General features: G+C 21.9%; 2 protein-coding genes across 2 annotated transcripts; both read right to left on the reverse strand.

The window, feature by feature from the left end:
* Positions 1 to 11,797: 11,797 nt before the first annotated feature.
* On the reverse strand, positions 11,798 to 13,565 carry K444DRAFT_599768 (aquaporin-like protein). The gene is made up of 5 exons (XM_024878592.1): positions 13,498 to 13,565; positions 12,945 to 13,442; positions 12,556 to 12,856; positions 12,168 to 12,440; positions 11,798 to 12,113 (listed from the first exon to the last, which is right to left on the reverse strand). The coding sequence occupies exons 2-5, from the start codon at positions 13,284 to 13,286 to the stop codon at positions 11,992 to 11,994; spliced, it is 1,038 nt and encodes a 345-aa protein (XP_024730248.1). The 5' UTR covers positions 13,287 to 13,442; positions 13,498 to 13,565; the 3' UTR covers positions 11,798 to 11,991.
* Positions 13,566 to 22,961: 9,396 nt separating this feature from the next.
* Positions 22,962 to 23,468, reverse strand: K444DRAFT_635567 (uncharacterized protein; the record flags this gene model as incomplete). The annotated part of the gene is made up of 1 exon (XM_024883881.1): positions 22,962 to 23,468. One exon carries the CDS (start codon positions 23,466 to 23,468, stop codon positions 22,962 to 22,964), a length of 507 nt encoding a protein of 168 aa, XP_024730249.1.
* Positions 23,469 to 23,790: the final 322 nt, after the last annotated feature.

Here is a 23,790-nt window from a genome sequence, read left to right on the forward strand (position 1 = left end):
TTATTTATTATTTAATATATTAGCTAGAGAATTATTTTTAATATTACTATTATAATAATAAATATTATAGAATTATATTTATATAATATCTTATAAACTTATATTTAATTAATAACTTTATTTAATTATAATTTTTATATTAACTTATTTTATAAGTTTATTAAAAAGCTAAATCTAAATAATAATTTGGTTCTAAAAATTATAAAACTATTATATAATATATTAGAAGCTAGAAATTACTAGTTTAAAACTTATTATTTCTATTATATTAATAAGCTTTCTATAAAATAAATAATTTATAATTTTTTAAAATTATTAGTTTTTAAACTAATAATATTTTATTTATTAGAAATAATAATTTTATAAAAACGAAATAATTAAAGCTTTAAAAAACTAAATTCTTAGCTAAGAAATATAAATACTTTATTATTAATTATAATCTTAAGTTTAATAAAAATATTATTTATATAAATATTACTAAAATTACTTTTATATAAAAATACTAATATAAAAATACTAATATAAAAATCTTTAAACTATTTCTATAAAAAATATTATTATTATAAATAATAAAAGTACTATTTATTAAAAGCTTTTTATTAAGAACTAATATATTATTTAATAGATTAGAAAAATATATATTATATTAATCTATTAACTAAAAGCTTTATATAATTTATTAATTATAGTTTAGGCTATTAAATTCTTAGAAATTAATATAAAGATATTTAATAAATATATTTAATAATAAATTAAAAATATTATTAGAAAATTAAGTTTTATAAAACTAATAAAAAAGTTCTTATATTTAATTATTTTTATAAATACTTTATTTATAAATAATAGAAATTTCTTTTTCTAAATTAAATATATTCTAATTCTAGTAAATAGAACTAGATATATTAATATTATTTACTAATTCTTTACTAAATATAAGAAAATTACTAGAAGTATTTTAGTTTATAATTTTAATATAAATACTTTAATTAAATTTATAATTAATAAAATACTAGAAATAGAATTATTACTAGTAATTTATATAAATTTAAAGTTATTATATAAATATTTTATTAAATTAGAAACTATTCGAGAAAAGTATTTAATAATTAATATAATATATTTTTATTAAATATATAAATAATAAGAAATTATAAAAGTTAAATAAATTAAAGAAAAATTAAATTTTATTAATTTTATAATAAAATTAAAACTAATAAATACTATATAATTAAATATAAAAAAATAAATTAAATATAAATAAAATAAGAAATAAATATATAAAATAAAAAAATATTATAGAAAAAAAAATTATATATAAAAGACTATAGCTTTTAATATATAACTAAAACCTTAAAAGTAATATAAATATATAAAGTATTTAAAAAATCTAATATTAGACCAAATTAGAAAATTTATATATAATTAAAAATTTTTTTTTTTTTTTATATTTTTAGAAAGTTTCTAGTATTAATATAGCTATTTTTTTAGAAATTATATATATAGTTATAAGATATAAAATATAAAATATAAAATATAATTATATAATTTTATATTTTATTAGTAACTTAACTAGTAAACTAAGTATTATTAAGCTTAATAGATTTAGAAATTATATATTAATATTATAATATTATAATTCTTACTTCTAAATAATAATAACTTTATTAACTAATATAACTAGTATTTCTATATTTATATAATAATATTATATATTACTAATAAACTAATATTTAGAAACTATAATATTTAATTAAGAATTCTAGTTTATATTAGATTACTAAAATAATTAAAATAAATAAATAATAATAATTAATTACTAATAAATAGCTTTAGTTTATAAAATAATAAACTAGTTTTTATTTTTTATAAAAAAGAATTATAAATTATAAATATTATTTAAATAGAAAATTTAAATTTAATTAGATATTTTTTTAAAAAAAAACTAAATAAATAAAAAATAAAAGTTCTAATAATATAATTATATAAATTATAATAAAAAATATAGAAAAATATAATATAAATATAAAAATATTATATTATTTAAATTAATAAATATTATTAATTAATATTATTTTCTTTTTTAAATATTTATAATAAATTTTAAAATAATATTATTTTTATATTAACTAATAATAATTCTAGGAAAAATCTAATATTTTTTAATTAAAAGTTATATATAAAGTTTTAAAATAATATTATTAAAGAATTTATTATAAGTATTTAAAAGAAAAAATAATAAATTTTAAATTATTATTAAATATTAAAAAAATAATTATTTAAGCTATAAACTAGTTTATTAAATAAAAAAACTATATAAAATTCTAAAATAAATAAAATATATTTTTCTAAATTTAAATTTTTAGAATTAATAAAAATATATTTAATATTTTATATAAGAAAACTATATAAAAATTTAAATAATTTTTTTTAAATAAATAAATTTAAAGTTTTTATTATTAGAATTATAAAATAAAAAAATAAAATTTAAAATTTAAAAAATACTAATATAATAATAAATTATATAATTAATTAAATAGTTTTAGTTATTTATTATTTTTATATATATAGCTTTTTTATTATTTTTATTATTATTATTTTTTTATTATAATATTCTAAATATTTAAATTTTTAATATATATTTTAGTATTTTTATATATATTTGTTTTATTAATAATAAAGCTATTTTATAAAAAGTTAAAATATTTAATTTAGTAAAAAAAATAAAATTTAAAATTTAAATAAAATTTTAGATTTTTATTAAATAATAGTATTTTTGCTTTTTAAGCTTTTATAATAAAATTTTTAAATAACTAAAATTATATAATATAAAAAGAAATTCTTTAAATTATATATAAAAGACTTTTAGTTTTTAATATATAATTTATAATTTAAAAATTTAATAAAAAATTTTAAAACTTAAAAATAAATTTATTATTAAAAAAAGAAATAATATTATAATTATTATAATATATAATACTAATAAAAGTTAAATTAGAATTAATTAGATATCTAATATTTAATAATTATATATAAAATTATATATTTTAAATTTAAATTAGTATATAAATTTATATATAATTTATAATTATTTAAATTTAATACTTTTTTAAAATTCTTTTTCTTTTAGCTTTAAATTATTAAAATAAAAATAAATTAATTTTATTTTTTATTTTTTAAATCTTATATTTATAATAATTTTAATAATATTAATAATTAATTTAAAACTAATTCTAATAAAAATAATAATAATATTTTTTTATTAATATATAACTAAAAATAATTATAAAAGAATTTAAATATTATAAAAAATAAAAAAAATTTATTTTTATATTTTAAGAATTTAAATTTAGTTTTAGAACTAATTTTAATAAAAATAATAGCTATATTAAAAAAGCTTATTTTTATTTAATTTATTAAAGCTTTTATTATTAATAATTAAATTATTTTTATATTTTTATATTTAAAATTATTAAAAATAATTTTATTTAATTATATTTAATATTATAATTTAAATTACTTTTAAAATTAAAATAATAATATTCTAATTTCTATATCCGGAATAATTATATTATTATTTTTAGAGAATTAAAATACTAAAACTAAATAAATATTATTAGAAATAGCTAAATTAAATAAATATTATTAAAGGCAGCTAAATATAAAGAGCTATATTCTTTATTATTATAGCTATTATTTTCCGATTTCCTTTATTTATATAAATAGCTCTTATATAGTTATTTATTATTTTCTAATCTTAAATAAGTAAAGTAAATCTATTTAGTTATTTTTTATTACTTTTCTATTAATATTTCTTATTATTCTCTAAAGTTAAACTAAGGCTATAAATATAAAAGTTAATATTATTAAATAGTAATTATTTAATCTAGTAATAGATCTTATTAGATATTTTAACTAGTATAATAAGCTTATTATATAAAAGTAAAAAGAAAAATATATTTTAGAGAAACTTAATATCTTTAGTTTAAAGCTTAATATAATATATTTTTTATAAAAGAAAAATATAAATACTACTAAAAAGAATATTAATAATATTATAGGCAAATTCTAATAGTATATATTAATAAAAGCTAAGAAAACCCTAATTAGAACTAATACTTTATAGGTATTATAAATATATAAAGCTAAGAAAATAAAAGAAATTATTTAAAGCTATTTTATTAATATAAATTAATTTATTAAATAATAAAATTATTATATATTTTATAAGATTAAATATAAGATATAAAATAAAAATTAGCTCTATTTTATAATATTATTTATTTAGACTTACTAGTTATATTCTTTTTCTATTATTTCTCTTTATATAAATATAGCTAGTATAAGTAATTACTTTTTAAATATTGCTTTATAAATTATAATTTGAATCTTATTAGGGCTAATAATAAATTTAAAAGAGTAAGAAATAAGTATTTTATATAAAGAAAGTTAGTTTTTATACTATTTTACTATTTTAATATTAGATTACTATTATATATTTTATATATATATCTAGATTTAGTTTAGCTTAATACTTAATTATATTAACTTTAAATACTTTATATATTATTTATATTTTAGATAATTTTAATTTAATTAATTTTATTCTTTAATTACTTTTTAATTCTAGATTTATATTACTTTATTTAATAATTATAAATCTAGTAATTACTTAATATTTATTTTATTAAGCTTTTATTATATATTTATTAATTTAGTATATATTATTTCTTTAAAGTAATTTAGATATTAGTAAGAAAATAATTAGATAATTTCTTTAAGCTATATTTATAATAAGAATTAATTATTTTTTAGACTAAAAATATATATTTTAAATTTATTAAATTTATTAAAAAATTATTAATAAATTAAATCTTTAAAGATAATACTAATATTAGTAATAAATAAAAATTAGAATATATAAATTTTAATAATCTAAATAGCTATTTTAAAACTTAACTTATAATAGTATATTAATTTATTTAAACTAAATATATTTATTCTAAAGCTTATATAATTATAAAAGCTTTTATTTAGTAATATAAAAGAATTTAAGACTTATATTTTTAAAGAATTATTAAATATTCTAGAATTTAATAAGGTTTTACTTAATTAAAATAGTATAAATTAGTTAACTAGAATTATAAATCTTAGTACTAGTAAGAAGTTATTATTTAAAGCTTTAATAAAGAACTTTAAATATAAAAAGCAAATATATAATTAAAGAACTAAAGCTATAGCTAAATTATATATTTATATTTAATTATAAATTTATTAAAATTACTTTATATATATCTAAAATTATAAAATATTTAAAAATATATGTATTAATTTATAATAGTAATTTGCCTTTTTAAATAAAATATAAGAATATAATATATTATATAAATAAGCTAAGGCTATTTAAAGAATTATTAAAAGAATTAACTTTAAAAAGTAAATATAAAACTTTAAATTAGTTTATAAAAAAGCTATTTAGTTAAATATTTTAAAAGTTTAAAGCTTTAAGCTATATTATATTTTTATAACTATAATTAAAGATTAAATATAAATAATAATTAAATTAATATTATTTTATTTAAAAATAAAATCTAAAAGCTTTAAAACCTTTAATAAATAATTAAAATATATACTAAACTAATAGTTAGTTATAAAGTATTTTTAGTTACTTTTTAAAAAATAAATACTAATAATAATATAAAAGTATATATATATATATATATAATAAATAATATTAATATATTATATATAAGTATTTAAATAAAACTTTTTAGTCTAGTAATTAAAAAGTAAATTTAATAACTTAAAAGAAACTAAATAAAGTTATAATAAAGCTATTATTAAAATAAAAGCAATTTATTAAAAAGACTTAAAAATAAATAATAAAGTATTTAAAAAAAAAATTAAAAAATAAAAAGCCAAATATATTAAATTTATATATTATTAATATAATATAAAATATTTATTATATAAGTACTTTTTAAACCGGGATTATAGTCGAATTACTTAAATATAAGCTATCTAATAATATTATATTTAATTCTAGTACTATAATTTATATTAATAATTAAAAAGCCAAATTTATTAATTTATACTAGTTATATAATTATAAAAAAAAGGTTTTTATAATAAGAAATAGCTTAGTTAAAATTAAAGCCTATAGCTTATATAAATAATTTATATAAACTAAAAGATTTTTATATAATTAAATTATAACTTTTTTTAATATAACTTATATACTTTTTTTTAGTACTAGTATTATTTCTTTTTAAATATTTAATAAAAAGCATAATATTTAATAGCTTAATAAATATAATTACTTAGTTTATAATAAGTATAATACTTATTTTATTAATATATTAATTTAAGTTAAATAATAAATACTTAAATATAACTTTATATTAAAAAAATAACTTATATTAATTTATATATTAAAATAACTAATAATTTTAAAGGCTTATTTATTAAAGTAATTATAATTAATTAATAAAGCTACTTTTAATTAATAATATAAAATAATAAATTATTTATATTTTAAAGCTTTATTTAAAATATATAATTATTATTAAAAAGCCTTAATTACTAATATAAAGAATATTATTTTAATAACTTAAAGTAAATATTATATAAGTTCTTTATTTTATATTATATAGTTTCTTTTACTAAGGTTTATTAAAACTTAATTATTATAAATAATAATATAAATAATAAAAACTATATATTTTATTTTATTAATAATTATACTAGAATATATTATATATATTATTTATTTAAAAAAGACTAAAATATATATACTTTTTATCTTTTAATATATATTAAAAGATAATAAGAATTTAATATTAAAATATTAATAGCTTTTAATACTAAATTTAATAAATAAATAATATATTATAGATTTATAATTAAGAAGTTACTATTATATATATAAAATTAAAATAGCTTTATTAAGTAATTTAAAAAAGTAATAATAAAATAAATATATAATATAAAGAACTTATTTAAGATTTTAAAAGTTTTATAGCTTGAAATTCTTTTATATATAAGCTACTTATTTAATAATTTACTTACTAAGTTATTAAATTAAAAAACTTTAATTAAATATATTAAAAACTATTTAAAAAATAAAATATTAACTTTTTTAATAAATTATATTATTCTTTATAAATATAAAGTATATTCTTTTATAAAAAATTAACTTAAGCTTAATAGACTTAAGCTATAAGCTTATATTAATTACTTAGTTAAGTATAACTTTATAAATATAAAATATATAGTTTTTAATATTATTAAATAATATAATTTATAAAATAATTAATTAAAAGCTATTAATAAAGTAATTAAGATTATTTAAAAACTTATATTAAATATTAAAGATTTATCTAATAACTAAAAGCTATAAATTAATTATTAAAAAGTATAATAATATAATTATAATTAAAATATTTTTTAAAAAGGCAAAAGTAGTATATATATTAATTACTTTAAAGAAAATACTTAAACTTATATTTAGTATAATTTAAAAAATAATTTTTAAAACTTATATTTAAGTTTAACTAAATAATATAATTTATAATATTAAAATAAGATCTTTTAAAATAAGTGAAATTAGTTATATATAAAAGCTAATAGTAAAGCTAATTTTAGACTTCTTTTTATTAATTTTATTAATTTATAAAATTAAATATTATAAAAAAAGTTTAAATTAAAATACTTAATTATATTATAATTTTTTTTTAAGAATTTATAATCTTTTTTAATTTTTTAATTTTTTTTAATTAAGTTTTATTAAATTTAATATTATATATATATAATTTCTTTAAATTAATTAAAGTTTACTTTTAATACTTATTAAAGTAATCGAGTTTATTATTTTATATAAGTATATTTATTTTCTTATTATATTTATTTTATTAATTAAATTATAAAGTAAACTAAAAATATTATTATTAAATAAGTTAATTAATTATTAATTAAAACTTTTTATTCCTAGAAAATCTTTTATTATATAAAGCTTTTCTTATTTATTATATATTTTTTTCAAATTTAAATACTTTTTTAATAATTAATATTATAATTTTTAATAAAAGTTTATATTTCTTAAAAATATTTATAATTAATAATAACTTTAATATCTCTAAATTATTTAATTATTATACTTATATTATATTAATAACTCTTAATTACTTAATAATAAAAAGAATTAAACTTATTATAAAAAATAAATCTTTATACTTTATTAAGGCTTCTTTTTTATTAATATTATAAATAAGAAAGAATAATAAAAAAGTTAATTATTACTTATATAATTAATATTAAGATTAATATTATTAAATATATAATTATTAAGAATAAAAATAAGAATACTTATATTTTAAGTTATATTTTAATTAATTTAAAGAATATTATAAAATAGTTAATATTATATAATAATTAATAATTAGTACTTAATTTTAAATTAAGAAAAAGTAAATTAATAATATTAAACTTATACTTTTTTTTAATTATCTTATTTTATTTTTCCTAATATTAAATAATTTATTTAATAAAGAATAATTAAGAATAATATATTAAGTTTATATATTTTACTTAATAAGAAAAACCTTATAAAAAATTCTATTTCTCCTTAGTTTATAATAATAAGCCTTTATATTATTATAAATTCTTTTAAGTTTATAAAAGTATATAATAAAGATTTATAAATAAAAAGACTCTTTTATTAAAGTATTTAAATTATAAGAAATTTTCTTTAAAAATATTATTTAAAAAAGAAGATTTTTTAAATTAAAAAGTAATATTTCTTATAAAATATTAATATAAGTTTTAGTTTTAAGAATAACGTTTTTTAATATTAATTTTTAATTAATAGACTTATAAAAAGCTTTTATTATAAGAGTATTATAATTCTTATAATTATTATTATAAAGAAGAGAGCTTAACTTAACTTAATAATTCTTCTTATTTTTAAATAATCTTATAAGCTTCTTAATAATTAAATAACTATTTATATAATTACTTAATTATTTTATTATATAATAGTTATAAGCCTAATTACGCGTTTATATACTTTTATTTAATTAATACAAGTATTATAATACTCTTATAATTACTTTTATTATAATTAGTATTACTTAAAAAACTATATTTTATTTAAACTTTTAATTTCTCTTCCTTAATTCCTTCTCGATTCTTATACTTCTTTTCTTAATAACTTTAATTCTTCTAATTATTAAAGCGCGCCTTACTAATAAGTAAAGCTTTCTAAAATAGTATATAGAACTTAAAATTAATACTATATTTAAGAATATTTAATATTTAGTCGACTTCGAAATTCTTAAAACTCTTTACTTACTCTTTATAAAGCCCCCTTTCTCTCTTATAATTAATTAAATAATTAAGTAATTAAATATTAAATAAAATACTTCTCTAATAATATAAGATATAAATAAGTAATTAGAAATAGAGAAAAGAATATAATTAAAAGTATTCTAACTAGCTTATTATAATAATATTAAAAAAGAATACTTATTTAAACTTAAAAAGTATACTATTAAATAAGCTAGTTAGTCTATTTAAAGCTCTTAATATTAGAATATTTAAAACTAAATATATTATATAATAGAGCTTATTTTACTTATATTATATTTTTAATTACTTATTTCTTAAAAAAAGCTCTTTTTCTAAAACATTATATAAGTTCTATATAATAAGTTCTAATTATTAAAAGATAATATATAAGACTAAGTAAGAGAGAATTATAAAAGAATACTCGAGTATAGTAGAATAAACTTAATTAATTCTAAGTTCTTATATAAGCTTAGACTTATTATATTATAAAAGTAAAAGATTTCTTAGTAATTAAGAACTTCTTATAAGTAGTAACTATTAAACTCCTCTCTATTTAAGAAGTATAATAACTTGTTATTATAATTAAAACTAATATAATTAAGGAACTAGTTTATATCCTTAAATAATATAAAAAGATCTTTAAAGTTTTAATTTAAGAGACTTATTAAATAAGGAATATTATATTTATTATACTTAGTAATTACTTAAGCTCTTCTTCTAATTATTATTATTTATATAAAGAGACTTATATAAAAAGACACTCTTAAGTTCTATTAGAATACTTTATTTTAGAACTCGCAATTACTAGTTCTATTATTAAGAACTTAAACCCTCTATTAATAAACGATTAGTTAAAGGCTATATAAGAGTACTTTATTATAAAACTATTCGAGAAGTTATATAAATACTTTAAAAAGAAGAAATAAAAGAAAAGTAAGAAAGTAAAGTATTTAAAAGAATTATTTATATACTAGAAGATATATATAATCTAGTTTTAATTACCTTAGACTTATAAAGATATTTAAGACTAAGGTTAGTTCTTTTTTAAGTCTTAAAAAAGCTTACTTTAAAGCTTTATTAAAATAATAGTTTCTTTATTTCCTTTATATTATAAGTAGTATTTAGGGGTATATTATAAAGGAGGGGGCTTAACTTAACTTAATATACTTTAAGATACTTACTTAATAACTCTTCTTACTTTTAAATACTCTTATAAGCTTTTTAATAATTAAATAACTATTTATATAATTACTTAATTATTTTATTATATAATAATTATTTTATTATATAATAATTATTTTATTATATAATAATTATTTTATTATATAATAATTATTAAAGTATTTTATTTAATAAAAGTTAACTTTTATAAGTTCTTATAATTTCTAATCTTTTACTTATATAATTTAGTAATTCTTTTTTTAATTACTAATAAATATTAATTAATAAAGCTTTTTTAGTTTATTATTACTTATTAAATTATAAACTTATTCTTATTTCTTAATATAATCTTTATAAAAAGTCCCTTAAAGTATTTTAAGATTATTTTATATAAAATTATTAATATTTATATTTAATATAATATAAATTTAAATATAACAAGATTCTTTATTAAAAGTAATAATTAAATTAAAAATTAATAAAATAGATTATTTCTTACTTTTTCTAAAAGGGGTTACTATTAATAAAGTTATTATAAGAAAGGTAGCTTATAAAAGGGAACTCTTAATCTTAATAATTAATTTATAAGTTCTTTGAGACTTTATATAAGTAGTAGATACTAGAAAGATATAGTAAATATAAGCTTTAATTTCTTATACTTATTATCCTAATTTAAGAGCTTTAGTAGTAGTTAACTAGTATTAAAAGCGGCGAGGGAGGGGGTTAGAGGCTTACGAGCCCGTTTTATAAGAAGAGTAGATTCTGCTAACTAGTTATAAGCCCGCTTTAAGTAATAGATAGGAGGCATTGTCCTTACTCTAGGAATGTATTTTGTAATGATTTAATCAAGTGGTGGTTGAGTAATTAGAAATAGAAGGTGGAATTGTATAGCTAGAAACACGCTTTTAGTACTAAGACGCGTTTTCGCTAAAAAATAAAAAATAAAAAAATAAAAACCGCGATTTTAGCGATCGTTTTGTATGTTGCCGTACTGCTGTAACGGCTCGTCAGTGCCATCGCTAGTCCGCCTATCAACCCCCTAACGTCGTAAGCGAAACATACGAGTTTATGATGAGTGCGGAGAAGAAGGCGCTCTGCAACTGGGTCTCTGATCCATTCGATAATTTACGAGATCTCAGCCCCGCGGGTTGATCAGATGTCTCGGATCTAACCGATCGTTCCCGTTGGGCACTCGGAGTTGAAAGTCTCTTGACTCGAGGCCTAGACTTGTCCAAAAGGCACCATGTAGAACAGTCACACGCATCTCAACATCCTAATCAAGAATAAAACACTAACAAGTTCCTGTATTGCTCTCATTGAAGTCACCGTCTTTAACTCAAGTAATAGGAGAATGTCGAGAACTATATGCCTTACGGCCACCTACTAACCGGAAGCGTGCACCGCCATTTTGTTTACATCTGACTCATGAATGCCTGACCAAGTTTGCATCGACATAGGGTGAAGTATGCTTGAACTTGCTGCCGCATGCTACTTAACCTCCGTCCCTGTCTCGCGAATCGCGGCTACCCCGTGATTAAACTTACTATCGGGGTGATCTTCCCCACTTCTCTCAGATGTTCCCTCTCTAGCCTCACCAACGGGTCGTTTAACTACAATTCCTTGTCAGTATATCACTATATAAATTCGTTTAGCATTGAACATACCTTGAAAGCATCTAAGGTCAACTTCACCCCTCGCGCCAAGGGCACTCTCCTCATCACTGTACAACAAGCCAACTATCTCCTTTCCGCCATCCTGTCCAGGATTCGCAGTCTCGTAGCACAGCATCTTGAACAACTTGTAGATCCCCGCTGCCACGAAAGCACCCATGAATGGTCCGAGCCAGTAAATCCAGTGATACGATGGGAAACTTGCGTTTACGACATCGGGGCCCAAAGCACGAGCTGGGTTCACGCCGCAACCTGTGTAATAAACAGCTGGGTAGGAAATGTCAGCCATGGAATCCATTCTGTCCGGTATATCGTGATCTGCTCTTGAGAATATCTGAATGAAGAGGTGGAAAGGAAGTCGGTAAAGAAGGGTGGAATGTACCAGTCATATGACATACAAACAGCGTCATCCCGATACCGATGGGAGCCAGAAACGTAGCTCTATGTTTCTCAACCGCCAACATAAAAATGACCACCAAGAACTGAATCGTGAGAAACATCTCTATGAAAAGTCCTTGGACGATTGAGGTTCCTGCTCCCAAAGAAACATTAACGAGCAAGGGTCCAGGAAAGAGAGCCGAAACGACACCTGCAGCGGCGATGCCGGCTAGGATTTGGCATGGAAAGACGAGGAGACCTCGAATTGGGGGCACGGCTCCGATGAGGACGAGGCCGAGGGTGACCTGAAAGGTTTCAACATTGCAAAATTACAATAAATTATGAATGAGCGAGAGTTTGAATGGGTTGAGAAACGAAGAGAGAGAAACATACAGCAGGGTTCAACATGCCCCCGTTAATCCGATAGAAAGCCCACACATTCACAGTAACTGAAACACCAAACGCAGCTGCAACAAACAGCAACGCTGATGTATCTAGGACGAAAGGATGGGTGCTTGCTTCATTTTTCAAGGCAATGACCGCGATTTGTGTTGGCGCGAAGGAGAAGAAGAGGAAGAGGAAGGTTCCGAGGAACTCGCCAGTCATGACGACGAAATGGTTGCGGATTGTGTTGCGAGATCCGGTGGTCCAGTTCCCTAGGGAATGGGTTTTGGTGATTGAGGTTGAGGTTGAGGTTGGGTTGTTAGCGGCATGGTTGATGGTATCCCGACCCATTTTGAGGTACGAAAGTGGAGGAAAATGTGGTGTATGGGAATATAAGGAATGTACTTGGACTGAATGAAAAGTTCAAGTGTGTCTGGAATAGAATTTGTAAATTTTGAAGGGGGAATGAGGATTCTTGAGAGCCGGTAGAGCAGCTTTTTTTCTCTGCTTTTAAAAAGTCAGAGCATCCAAAATAACAGCAGAGGAGGTCTTATATACACACCAAGTTGTAGAATTGACGCATACTTAGGCTTGTGAGTGCTAGCCAACATGCGGAATGTCGTGCCCTTCTCAAGAATATGCAGGCGAGAATCTCGAAACATACGGATCGGGCGCCTTGCGTGTCGGGCAGCTACCTGGTCGGGCGAAGCCACACGCATATATGCACTCACGAGCTGAGTAAGGACAGAAAACCCTTCTTCCGCTATCGTGGAACTTGACTTCTAGGAAGAAGAAATGTGGCTGCTATAATAGTCGGTTCGTCCTTCTTCATAAGCAGTCGATTACAATCGGGGAAAGTAAGTATCCCGGCGAGAATTCATATAGGAAACCCTACTAAAAAATTATAATAATTTTTAGGGTAATTTTACTTATAAAAATAGTCGCGAAACGATCGCAATTAAATCTTAAACTAATTAAATAATCTATATTATAATATAAATTTTTATTCTAACTTACTAGAATTACTTATTAATATATAGAGATATATCTTAAAAATTATAAGAATATATATTATAAAGGGGGGGAGAGTTATTCTTATTTTTAAGGCGTTTTCGCAATAATTTTTATTTTGATTTTCTTACTAAAATCGCATATAAATTCTCGCTAGGACACTTTCTTTCGCGGGATACTTGCTTTCCCCGACTACAAGCGACTGCTTATAAAGAAGGACGAACCGACCATTACCTCTGGTATAGTCGTGATGTGAGGTGTTGTGGTTTCATGGTCAGGCCACCCTTTTCGTTGCTGCAGTGTCTCACTACTCGGTGTGGCCACTTTCACGCCACCTCGAAGGTTTCTCGAACACTAAGCATGCCTTCATGCAGCAGAAAGTTCATCCTTTCGCAAGGTTTTGCCCGGTTAGGAGGGTTTGCAACGCCGATGTGACGAATTGAAGATCAATTCCCTAATTTGGAGCAGCTGTTGACCAAACAGCAGCGCATCCGTGGTTTTGCTCACGCCCTAATCAGCCGTGACGAAGGGGTTTAGCCTATTTATCAACCAGTTACAAGACACATTCAAGCTGGACCTGGTTGTTTACCTAAGGCTTATAAAATCATTTGGCATTCAACGTCTATAGCATCACTGCAATATACCCTTCATGTATTAAGGCCCAATACTACATTCAGATTTCGACAAAGAGAGCCTGTCGTAGGATTTCACTACCGCTGCGGTCCGTTGAGGTAAAGTGTACCCTTGTACCCCGGCTATAGGTGATGTGTCAGCCATTGTGCCGATGTCGTAACTTCAAATTTGACCCTGCTGCCTGTGGAGGACTCAAGGTGAAATCTAGTCTCCCATTCCCTATTCCTCGAAACGTTTCGCTCTGGTTCCCCACGTTCGCAATGTATTCAACTTGTACTCGCAGGTCGGGGCTCGACTGAACCAAATGCGCAAGCAGTGTGTTAAATAAGTAGAGTAGAGTAGAGTAACGGGTGTTACTCTTACTCTACTTAATACTCATTGAGTAATCACTTAAGTTACTTGAGTAATACATCACGTGACTGCATATGGGGGGTGGCCGCCTCTCTAAGCCTAATTGGGAATGCGCTATATCGTATTAAGCTAAGCGTCGCTCGGTAAGCGACGTGGAAGCGATGAGAATAACCTCGATTTTCAACGTCACCCCTTTACCTTATTAATAATATAATTACTAACTCTATGATTTTAAATTAATTAAAGATATGACTCACTACTTTAAAATTAAGAGAAGCTTTATAATTAGAAGAATAATAGAGAATCGTTTAGAATATTAGACATTTTTATATAAATAAGTAATTCCTTTCGGCTTTTTAACTCTTATTTTTATTTTAAATACGAATATCTTAATAACTATAAGTCTTATTAAAACGATTTCTATTATATACTTACTTCCTTATATATATACTATACGAATATATCTTAATTAAATAATATTAAATAGAATATTCTATAAAATAAAACCAATTTTAAATTAAAACTTTTAAAAAAAATAATTTAATCTCTTTAAGTTTAATTATATCTCTAAGACTTTAAACCCTCTTAAGAATAATCTTAAGGATCTTTAAGCCTTTAAATCGATTACTATTTAATATCTAATTTTAAAGATTTAATAATTAATATATTTATAATAAAAAGTAATATAACTAAAAGATTAATAAGTTTATAAGTAATTATATATTATATATTAAGTATTTTTATAAAATAATAAACTTAAAGATTATAAAATAAAGTATAAACCTTTATAAGTTATATATTTTTAATAAAAATTAATAATATATTAATTTAAGAATTTAAGAATTTAAAAAGATTTAAATTAACTTATTATAAAAGAGGCTTATAATCGAGTATTTATAATTATTATAAAGTCTTTTAATATTAATTACTTTAAGAGATTATTATTATAATTAAAAATATTTCTTTTTAAGTAATTATAATAAAAGTATTATTATTTATATTAAACTAACTTATATTTAATAAAATATCGGCTTTATATTTTAAAGTTCTTATAAATAAATTTACTTTAATTTATAATAATAATATTAAATCTTAAAATACTTAAATTATTATAAATTAAAATACTTATCTTAAGATTATTATATAAGTTAAATTCTTATATAAATATAATTCTTTTATTTATTTATTTATAATTAAATATTTTATAAATAAAGATTTTAAATTAAAATCTTATTTATTAATTATAAATAATATATTTAATACATATTTTAATATATATTTTAATATATAATATAGTTTATTAAAACTAGAATAGGCATTAATAACTTATTAATAACTTATTAATAAAAGTGGGTCTAATTAAGACTTTAAATTTTGGAGTAAAATTTTTATTCGCTAAATTTCAAGCATTAATTACTAAATTTTTAAGCTCTACTTACTATATTTCTAGGCTATAATTATTAAAGCTAAGACCCACTTTTATTTATAAGTTATTAATAAGCTATTACTACTTACTCTAATTAAAACCTTATATACTTTTCTTAGTTTTATTACTTTCTTACTTTAATATACGTTTTCTTAATAATTATAAATATTAATTTAAACTTAAGAAATACGAATTATCTTAGTTATTAAAGTTATTTAAATACTTAAAAAATTAAGTTATTAAAAGATTATAAAGATCTATAAAGTTCCCGAATTTACCTTATATAATAAAATAAATAACTAAACTATTCTTTTTAAATATTAACTAGTAAATACTAATTTAAATAAACTTAAGAAGTAAATTATTATTAATTATATACTTAATCGGGATTTTAGAAGGGTTTCTCTTTAATAGGCTAATATAAAAGATATAATAAATTAATTATAAAAAACTTATTATATAAAACCTATTAATAAACTCTAAGTATATTACTTTATATAATATTACTTAAAGTTAAAAACACGTTTTAATTACGTTTATAACTTCTAAAGAGTCTTATATAAAGATCCTAAGCTAATTAATATATGGTTTTAATTAGTAGAGAATATATAAACGAAGTATAATATAATAAATAGTAATTTTTATAACTTTAATAAGACTAACTTTTTAATAAGCCTAAATATATTTTAAATAGTTATTATATATATTAATTAATATAATAAAGTTAAAGAAATATTACTAAGTAATCGGGAATAAGTAATAGCTATTATTTATATTAATAATAAAAGTTAAGATATTAACTATTTTACGAACTAATATTTTAAGACCGACCTCTTATATAATTAAGTTATTAAACTTATAAATAATAAAACAAGTCTAGAATAACTAAAATACTTTAATAAATATATTACTCTTTATATAAAAGGCTTATATTAGATACTAGTTCTAGATAAGTATAAAAGTTATGAATTAATTAAATTCTAAGACTATTATAAGTCTTATAATATTATAACTATTAAATTACCTTCTTACTTTTCTTATTTAACTTAATTACTTAATATTAGATATTTTAATATATTAAAGTAAATATATAACTAGTAAATTAAAGACTTTATAAAAGCTTATATTTATTATATTATTAAGATTGAGTTTCTTATAACTTTTAAAGTAGTATATTTATAATTAATTATAGTTTAAAATACTTAAATTAGATTTTATAAAACTAGCCTAATTTTCTTTAATTCTTAAGTAATAATCTTAAAGCTTAATATTAAGTTACGGACTCTAATACTAACTAGCTTCCTCTTTAGAAACGCCGACTCTTAAGTCTCTTAAATACTATATAACTCAATTAATACCCTTTTATAAATAACCCTAGTTAGGAATTATATTACTTATTATTAAGAAAGTTTACTAATATTACTTTTTTTAATAATTATTATATTAATAAAAAGTATAAAGATTTTAACTTATAAGATAACCTTTATATTTACTAAGTTATATATATTTTAAATAGTAAATAAAGTATTTTTTAAGTATTATAAAACTAAAAAGAATTATATTTATTAAAAGAAAGTAAATAAGTAAATTCAATATAATAAGTACTTTAGAGAAAGTTATTAAAACGAGGAGTAATTAAGTACGTAATATTATAAAAATTACAAGAAAACTAGTTATAATATATAGACTTATTAAGAGAATATAGATAAATCTAGTTTATTAGATTTTAATTAATTTAATATATTATAATTAAATAATTATAATTTAAAGTAATAAGGTAATAGAAAAGTATATAAAGTTCTAATATATATAAGGCCTTAATAAACCACGTTATAATTAATATATACTTAAAATATATAATAACTTAATTACTTTTAATTTAAAAAGAATATAAACTAATAAATTAAAACTTAAATAACTCAAATTTTTATATATAAGGATTTAAAGCTAAGATTAAGAAAAATAAAAAGAAATTAGAAAAAGATAATATAAGTTATTTATATATATTTAAGAAAAGTTATATAAATTAATTAAGCCTCTTTTATATTTTAAAATAAAGTAGTCTAAATTATTAATATAAATTATAAAATAAAAGTACTTTAAAAAGAAAAATAAACTTTAAACTTTAATTAAATTCTATTAATATTAATTTATTAAAGAAATTATCTCACTTCTTTTAATATAATAAATCTTTAAGCTTATTAATAATAAAGTAATCTTTATTTATATACTATTTATAAAAAAGGCTAAAAATAGCCTCTCTTTAAATAAAAATACAAATATATTCCGAATAGCCTTAATAAGTTAATAATATATTATTTATTATTATAAAATCTAAAGATTATTATAATATAATATATATAATAATAATAATAAGTTAAGTTTAATTCTTAACTCTTAATAATAATATTTTAAGACTTAATTTAATTCCTTAAATTACTCTAGTACTTCCTAATTATTATTATATTATTAATTCTACTCGAAAACTATATAAATTACTTTAAGTAAATAATTATATTATAAAATTATTTTTAGAATTAAAGTATTATAATTATAATTATATTTAAAGAAAAATACCTTAATATATTATAAGATTATATATAAGACTTATTTATACTTTAAATTAAAATAATCTATATTATATTATTAGAATTTAAACTATTTTAACTTAATAGAACTTTAAATAAGTTAGAAATCTATATTAAAACTTAATTACTTATACTATTAATATAAAACTTTAATTCTTATAATTTATATTATATAAATTCTAGGTTCTAATTAATATAATTAAACTTATAATCTCTAAGATAAATATATTTTTTTATTTATTCTTATAATCCTTATTTCTTATTAGATTTATAATTAAGTTGTATTTAGGAATATTTATCTTTATACTAGTAAGATTTATTTTTAGATAATATAGAAACTATAATCGATTCTCTAAGTAGCTATAGTCGGTCCGACCCAAATACGACAAAACGGTCGCTCTTTTACGCCCATAATAACTTTTCAACCATAACCTTTATTAATTTATACTAAGTAATACGATTATAGAATAGAACTAGGCGAAAAATACCTATTAATCAGATTTTTAATATAATTTGTGGTTCATTAATAATTAAGGCCTAAAGTATATGGACCCTTTTTACTTTTTTGATTTTTTGTTATATAAAGCGCAAAAATATTTGCTTACTAAGGTTACGTAAGCCCGGACTTCAGAGAGAGATTAGGGCATCTTACTAGCCTTATTATTAATAAAATAATAATAATTAAGCCCTATAATCTTAATTAAACCTTCCTAAGTACTAAATATAGCTTTTTCTAGTACCATATATATTATATATATAGTAGGACTATAATTAAATAGGTTTCAAGCTTACTTTTAGCTAAACTAAATCCATAAACTTAGCTTCTTATTTAGCTACCTTCTTTCCCTTTCTTTTATATATTATTTCATTCGTCTATTACCTTTTTAGATATCGTTCTATAGCGTTTTTGCTTCTTTACGCACCAAGCAGCTTGTTTAATACTTAATCCCTTCCGATATATATCTATCTAGCAGAATATACGGTTATAAAACCTCCGTATAGTCTCAATTAAATAAGCTTTAAGTGCCTCTATTACCTTAACCTTAGTATCTGGGAAGCTAACCTTCTTTACTTAACGAAATCGAGTTTTACTATACCCCCAGTATATCTCAATTAGGTTGATTTCGCAGTGGAACTTCGGTAGAAATATAGCCTTATATCCCCGCTCTATAATAAGCTCTTTAATTTAACTCTTCTTCTTAAAGAAGTCTTTGTGATTCGAGAGTATACGAGCTAAATAGTACGTTTATTCGATAGCGGGAGGGTATTTAAGGGATATAGTATACTTAGCACCCTTTGGATACTTAAATCTTAAGCCAGGGATATTATACCCTTACTTAATAAGAATCTATTTCACGCCCTTAGGCTCTCTTTCTCTATTCGGATTAAGTTACTAAAGAACTTATATAGTACCCTGTAACCCCGGAATTATATACTCCGGTGGGAAATACGTATCCCTCCTATAGGGCTTGATATTACCCTTTTTAATCCCTCCTGGTATCTTATTTATACCAAAGGCGTTTAGTATACCTTCGCTATACGAAGCGTATACAGAAGACTAATTAAATATTAGAATAGCTATACAATTTGGGTACTTCTATTTAAATATATCAAGCATCCTAGTAACCTGTACTAGTAGCTATTTTGTATCCTACTAGGGATCTCTATTTGAGCCTGGATATATAATTTGACGGGCATCCAAATCGGGGTCGTCCGGAATAAAAATGCCTTTATTATTCGGTACCCTAATATACCCCTCAGGCCCTATAAATTCAGAATCGTGAATTAGCCTCCCTTTGCTCTTTCCTGGCATTTTTTACTAACTATCTGCTAGCCAGAGGCTCTTTTTATAGTCAAAACCATAGAAATAGCTCTTATTATAGAAGTATATTACATGTACCTGAACTCCAATTAGGAGTAAAGGTTAAATCATATGCCATATACTAGCTTCATCCTCCTTGTACTGGACTATATATAATAAAAGCTTGTTTATTAATAGTAAAAATACCTCTTAATAATACTGAATTATATTAGATCATTCGTATCCATTCACATAAAGCCCTTTCTTAGTCTCATGGTAATAAAAGCCAAGCCTAGGGAGCCATAAGTAAGCTGTACTACGAGCGATTAGCCTTTCGATTATTAATAATAATCGAGGTAAAATCTCCTAATTAACGGCATTCAGGAAATCGTTTAGTAATATTATTCCAAGCTCTTAATTAATTAACCAAGTACGGCAAGCTAAAAAGATGTCCTCGTTATCCAGATAGGAGATACCATTCCTTTTACCACCCCTAGCCTCTAGTAGAATGCCATGCCACTATTAATAGTAATTAAATAACCCCCTAATTCGCCGAGCTAGTATCTTTCCATTATTAAAGCAGTAATTACTAGAAGCTACTAAGAGTAATATATTGATTCTCCCTAGTTAATACTGCCCTGGTTTCAGGAGCTATTAGGTATATTGCCGGAGTAGGTATAAGTCAGTAACTATATATGAAGTATATAAGTCTTTTATCTGTACTAGCTTTATATTCACATTGTCAAGGACTTCCTAATAAGTCATTCGTACGTCTAGAGCTTCATTATCTCCGCAAGCGTTTCTAATAAGGGTATCCAAAAGTAGCTCGTTCGTTCTATTATCTTTATCCTCAAGCCTTTACTCTTTTCTTAATTATATATCCCTAGGGATATTAATTGGCCTCTCAATAATACCGAATTATAGCTTCTTTTATTTAAAAGACGGTACGATTATAGGGGTCTTGAGCCTAGTAACTTGAGCATCTTTTGCCCTCTAATCATATATATGCTTTTATTGAGTTCTCAATAGCTTTGCTAATTCCTTTATTAATTTGGAGACGTACGAGCCTCTGGAAGCTAGAAATAGTATTAGTATACTTATATTATAATATAAAGATAAGAAACTTACTAGTCTATACCATAAGTCTTTGCTCTTGCTATGCGAATATAGGCTTCTCCAAAATAATCATCTTATTACTACTAATAATAAGCTTCCGCTAAACCCAAAAGAGAGTTGAATCTTCAAGCTCTAATTAATCGCCTTATTCAATATCTGAACCATCAGAATCGTCCTCTATATTAGAGGGTTTCCCATACCGTTCGTTAAGAGTTACTTGGATTATAGCTTCTTTAGCTAGAGTAAGAACTATAATTAAATCAAGAGTTAAATCAGCTCGCTTGCACTTCTGAAGGCTTACAGAGGTAGCCATTGGAAGTATTCAAAAGGGGTACTTGATTAGGTTTGTGGTTATTGAGATATTAATATAATTATGGAAGAGCGGTCAATCTGGGGGGGCAGTCACGTGATAGCCAAAGTTAAAAAATAACCATACAAAGCGCAAAAATATTTGCTCGCTTAATTACATATATTATAACTCCCTTAATAATAAAGATATTATAATTTTGAGACTATATAATTAATTCCTAGCGTATATAGTATAGTTTTAATTAATACGATTTATATCAATTAGTATTATGGTGGTTTTTTTTTTTTTTTGTCGTGTTTGGGTCGGACCGACTATAGAAGAAGACTCCCCTAAGTATAATCCAGCTAACTTATTAATATACTTAGGACTTATGGCTCAGCTTAGGTTAGAGTAGCGATTGCTCAGGCCAAATAGTGGAAGTGGACTTTAGTGGATTCAATTGTCGTCCAAGATTATATTAGTAATCTCTCGTTTTGAATAAGATTCGAAGTACCTTATATTACTCACGACACCCTAGCAGGCAGGCCATGTGCTGATTCCAAATACCAATGTCTTAAAATCGTGTTTTTACCTGCTAGACGACAAGAGAACCTAAATGTAGTGTCATGCCGTATTTTTTGGCAACCTTTATGTGTTGTAATCGCGCAAAGGACAGACTATGCTGGCAGGACTCTATCTCGCACCGGTCGACACTTCAGAAAGCCGTGGAGCTAAAACTCAACCTGGCGGACAGCATTGGTCACCAACATGACATAAGATCAGTGATCCATGGATCCCTCGGCATACACGGCTATGGACAACAGCGCCTGAATTGTCTCCTTGTTTGTAGGCTGCAGAATAAGGTCTGGAAGTACCAAGACCGCGTTGCGGTAGTAGGCCTTAATAACGCAATCCAGTTCGTCTTCCGACCCAGGCTCTGTCTTGAAACGCACCCCATGGCAATCCAAGTGTTTATGATTGCCCATCGGGCTGGATTGCCCGCCGGATGAGCGCTGCTGACCGCGTGCTGTTCGGCGTTGAGCCTGTTGAGCGTCGGAAGATCGAACATTGGATAGACCGCCGTAATCTCGTCATAGGTGGTCTCAAACATGCGCCGAATCTGATCTTGGGATATTAGAGGAACAAAGCCTTCGGGTGACTTCTGTTCTTCTTTGACAGCCTGTTTCAAGTCTTGGAGAGCCGGCATATTGTTCTCAGGATGTAGAAACACTGGAAATCTCTGTTGCAGAAGCGCTTCCAGGCCCATGAACTCCTCAGATAGTTCTAGATGCACCTGAGTTTCAAATATATCTCTCATCGCAGCAGACGAGCCATCATTGTTGGATGAGTAATTCTCTTCGTTCTCTACCACGTCTCTCCCCTGAATTTGGGTTTGTAGTAGGCTGGGTCACTGTTCCAAGGTTTCGACACTCCTTTTCCTATTGAGTAGGGTTAGCCTCCAGTATAGAAAGGTAAAAAGGCAGAAGGGAAAGAGAAAGGGATGACCAGCTTCTTCCCAGAACCTCGCATCTTTCGGATGGGTAAATACTCGCACTGCAAGCCATGACTAGCATAGCTAGAGCGTGCTGGTGATTTCCCATCACAGCTTATTTTACGGTCTCTACAAGTTATGCAAGCCT

This window comes from Hyaloscypha bicolor, assembly GCF_002865645.1.
Source record: "Hyaloscypha bicolor E unplaced genomic scaffold K444scaffold_157, whole genome shotgun sequence".
Lineage (NCBI taxonomy): Eukaryota > Fungi > Ascomycota > Leotiomycetes > Helotiales > Hyaloscyphaceae > Hyaloscypha > Hyaloscypha bicolor.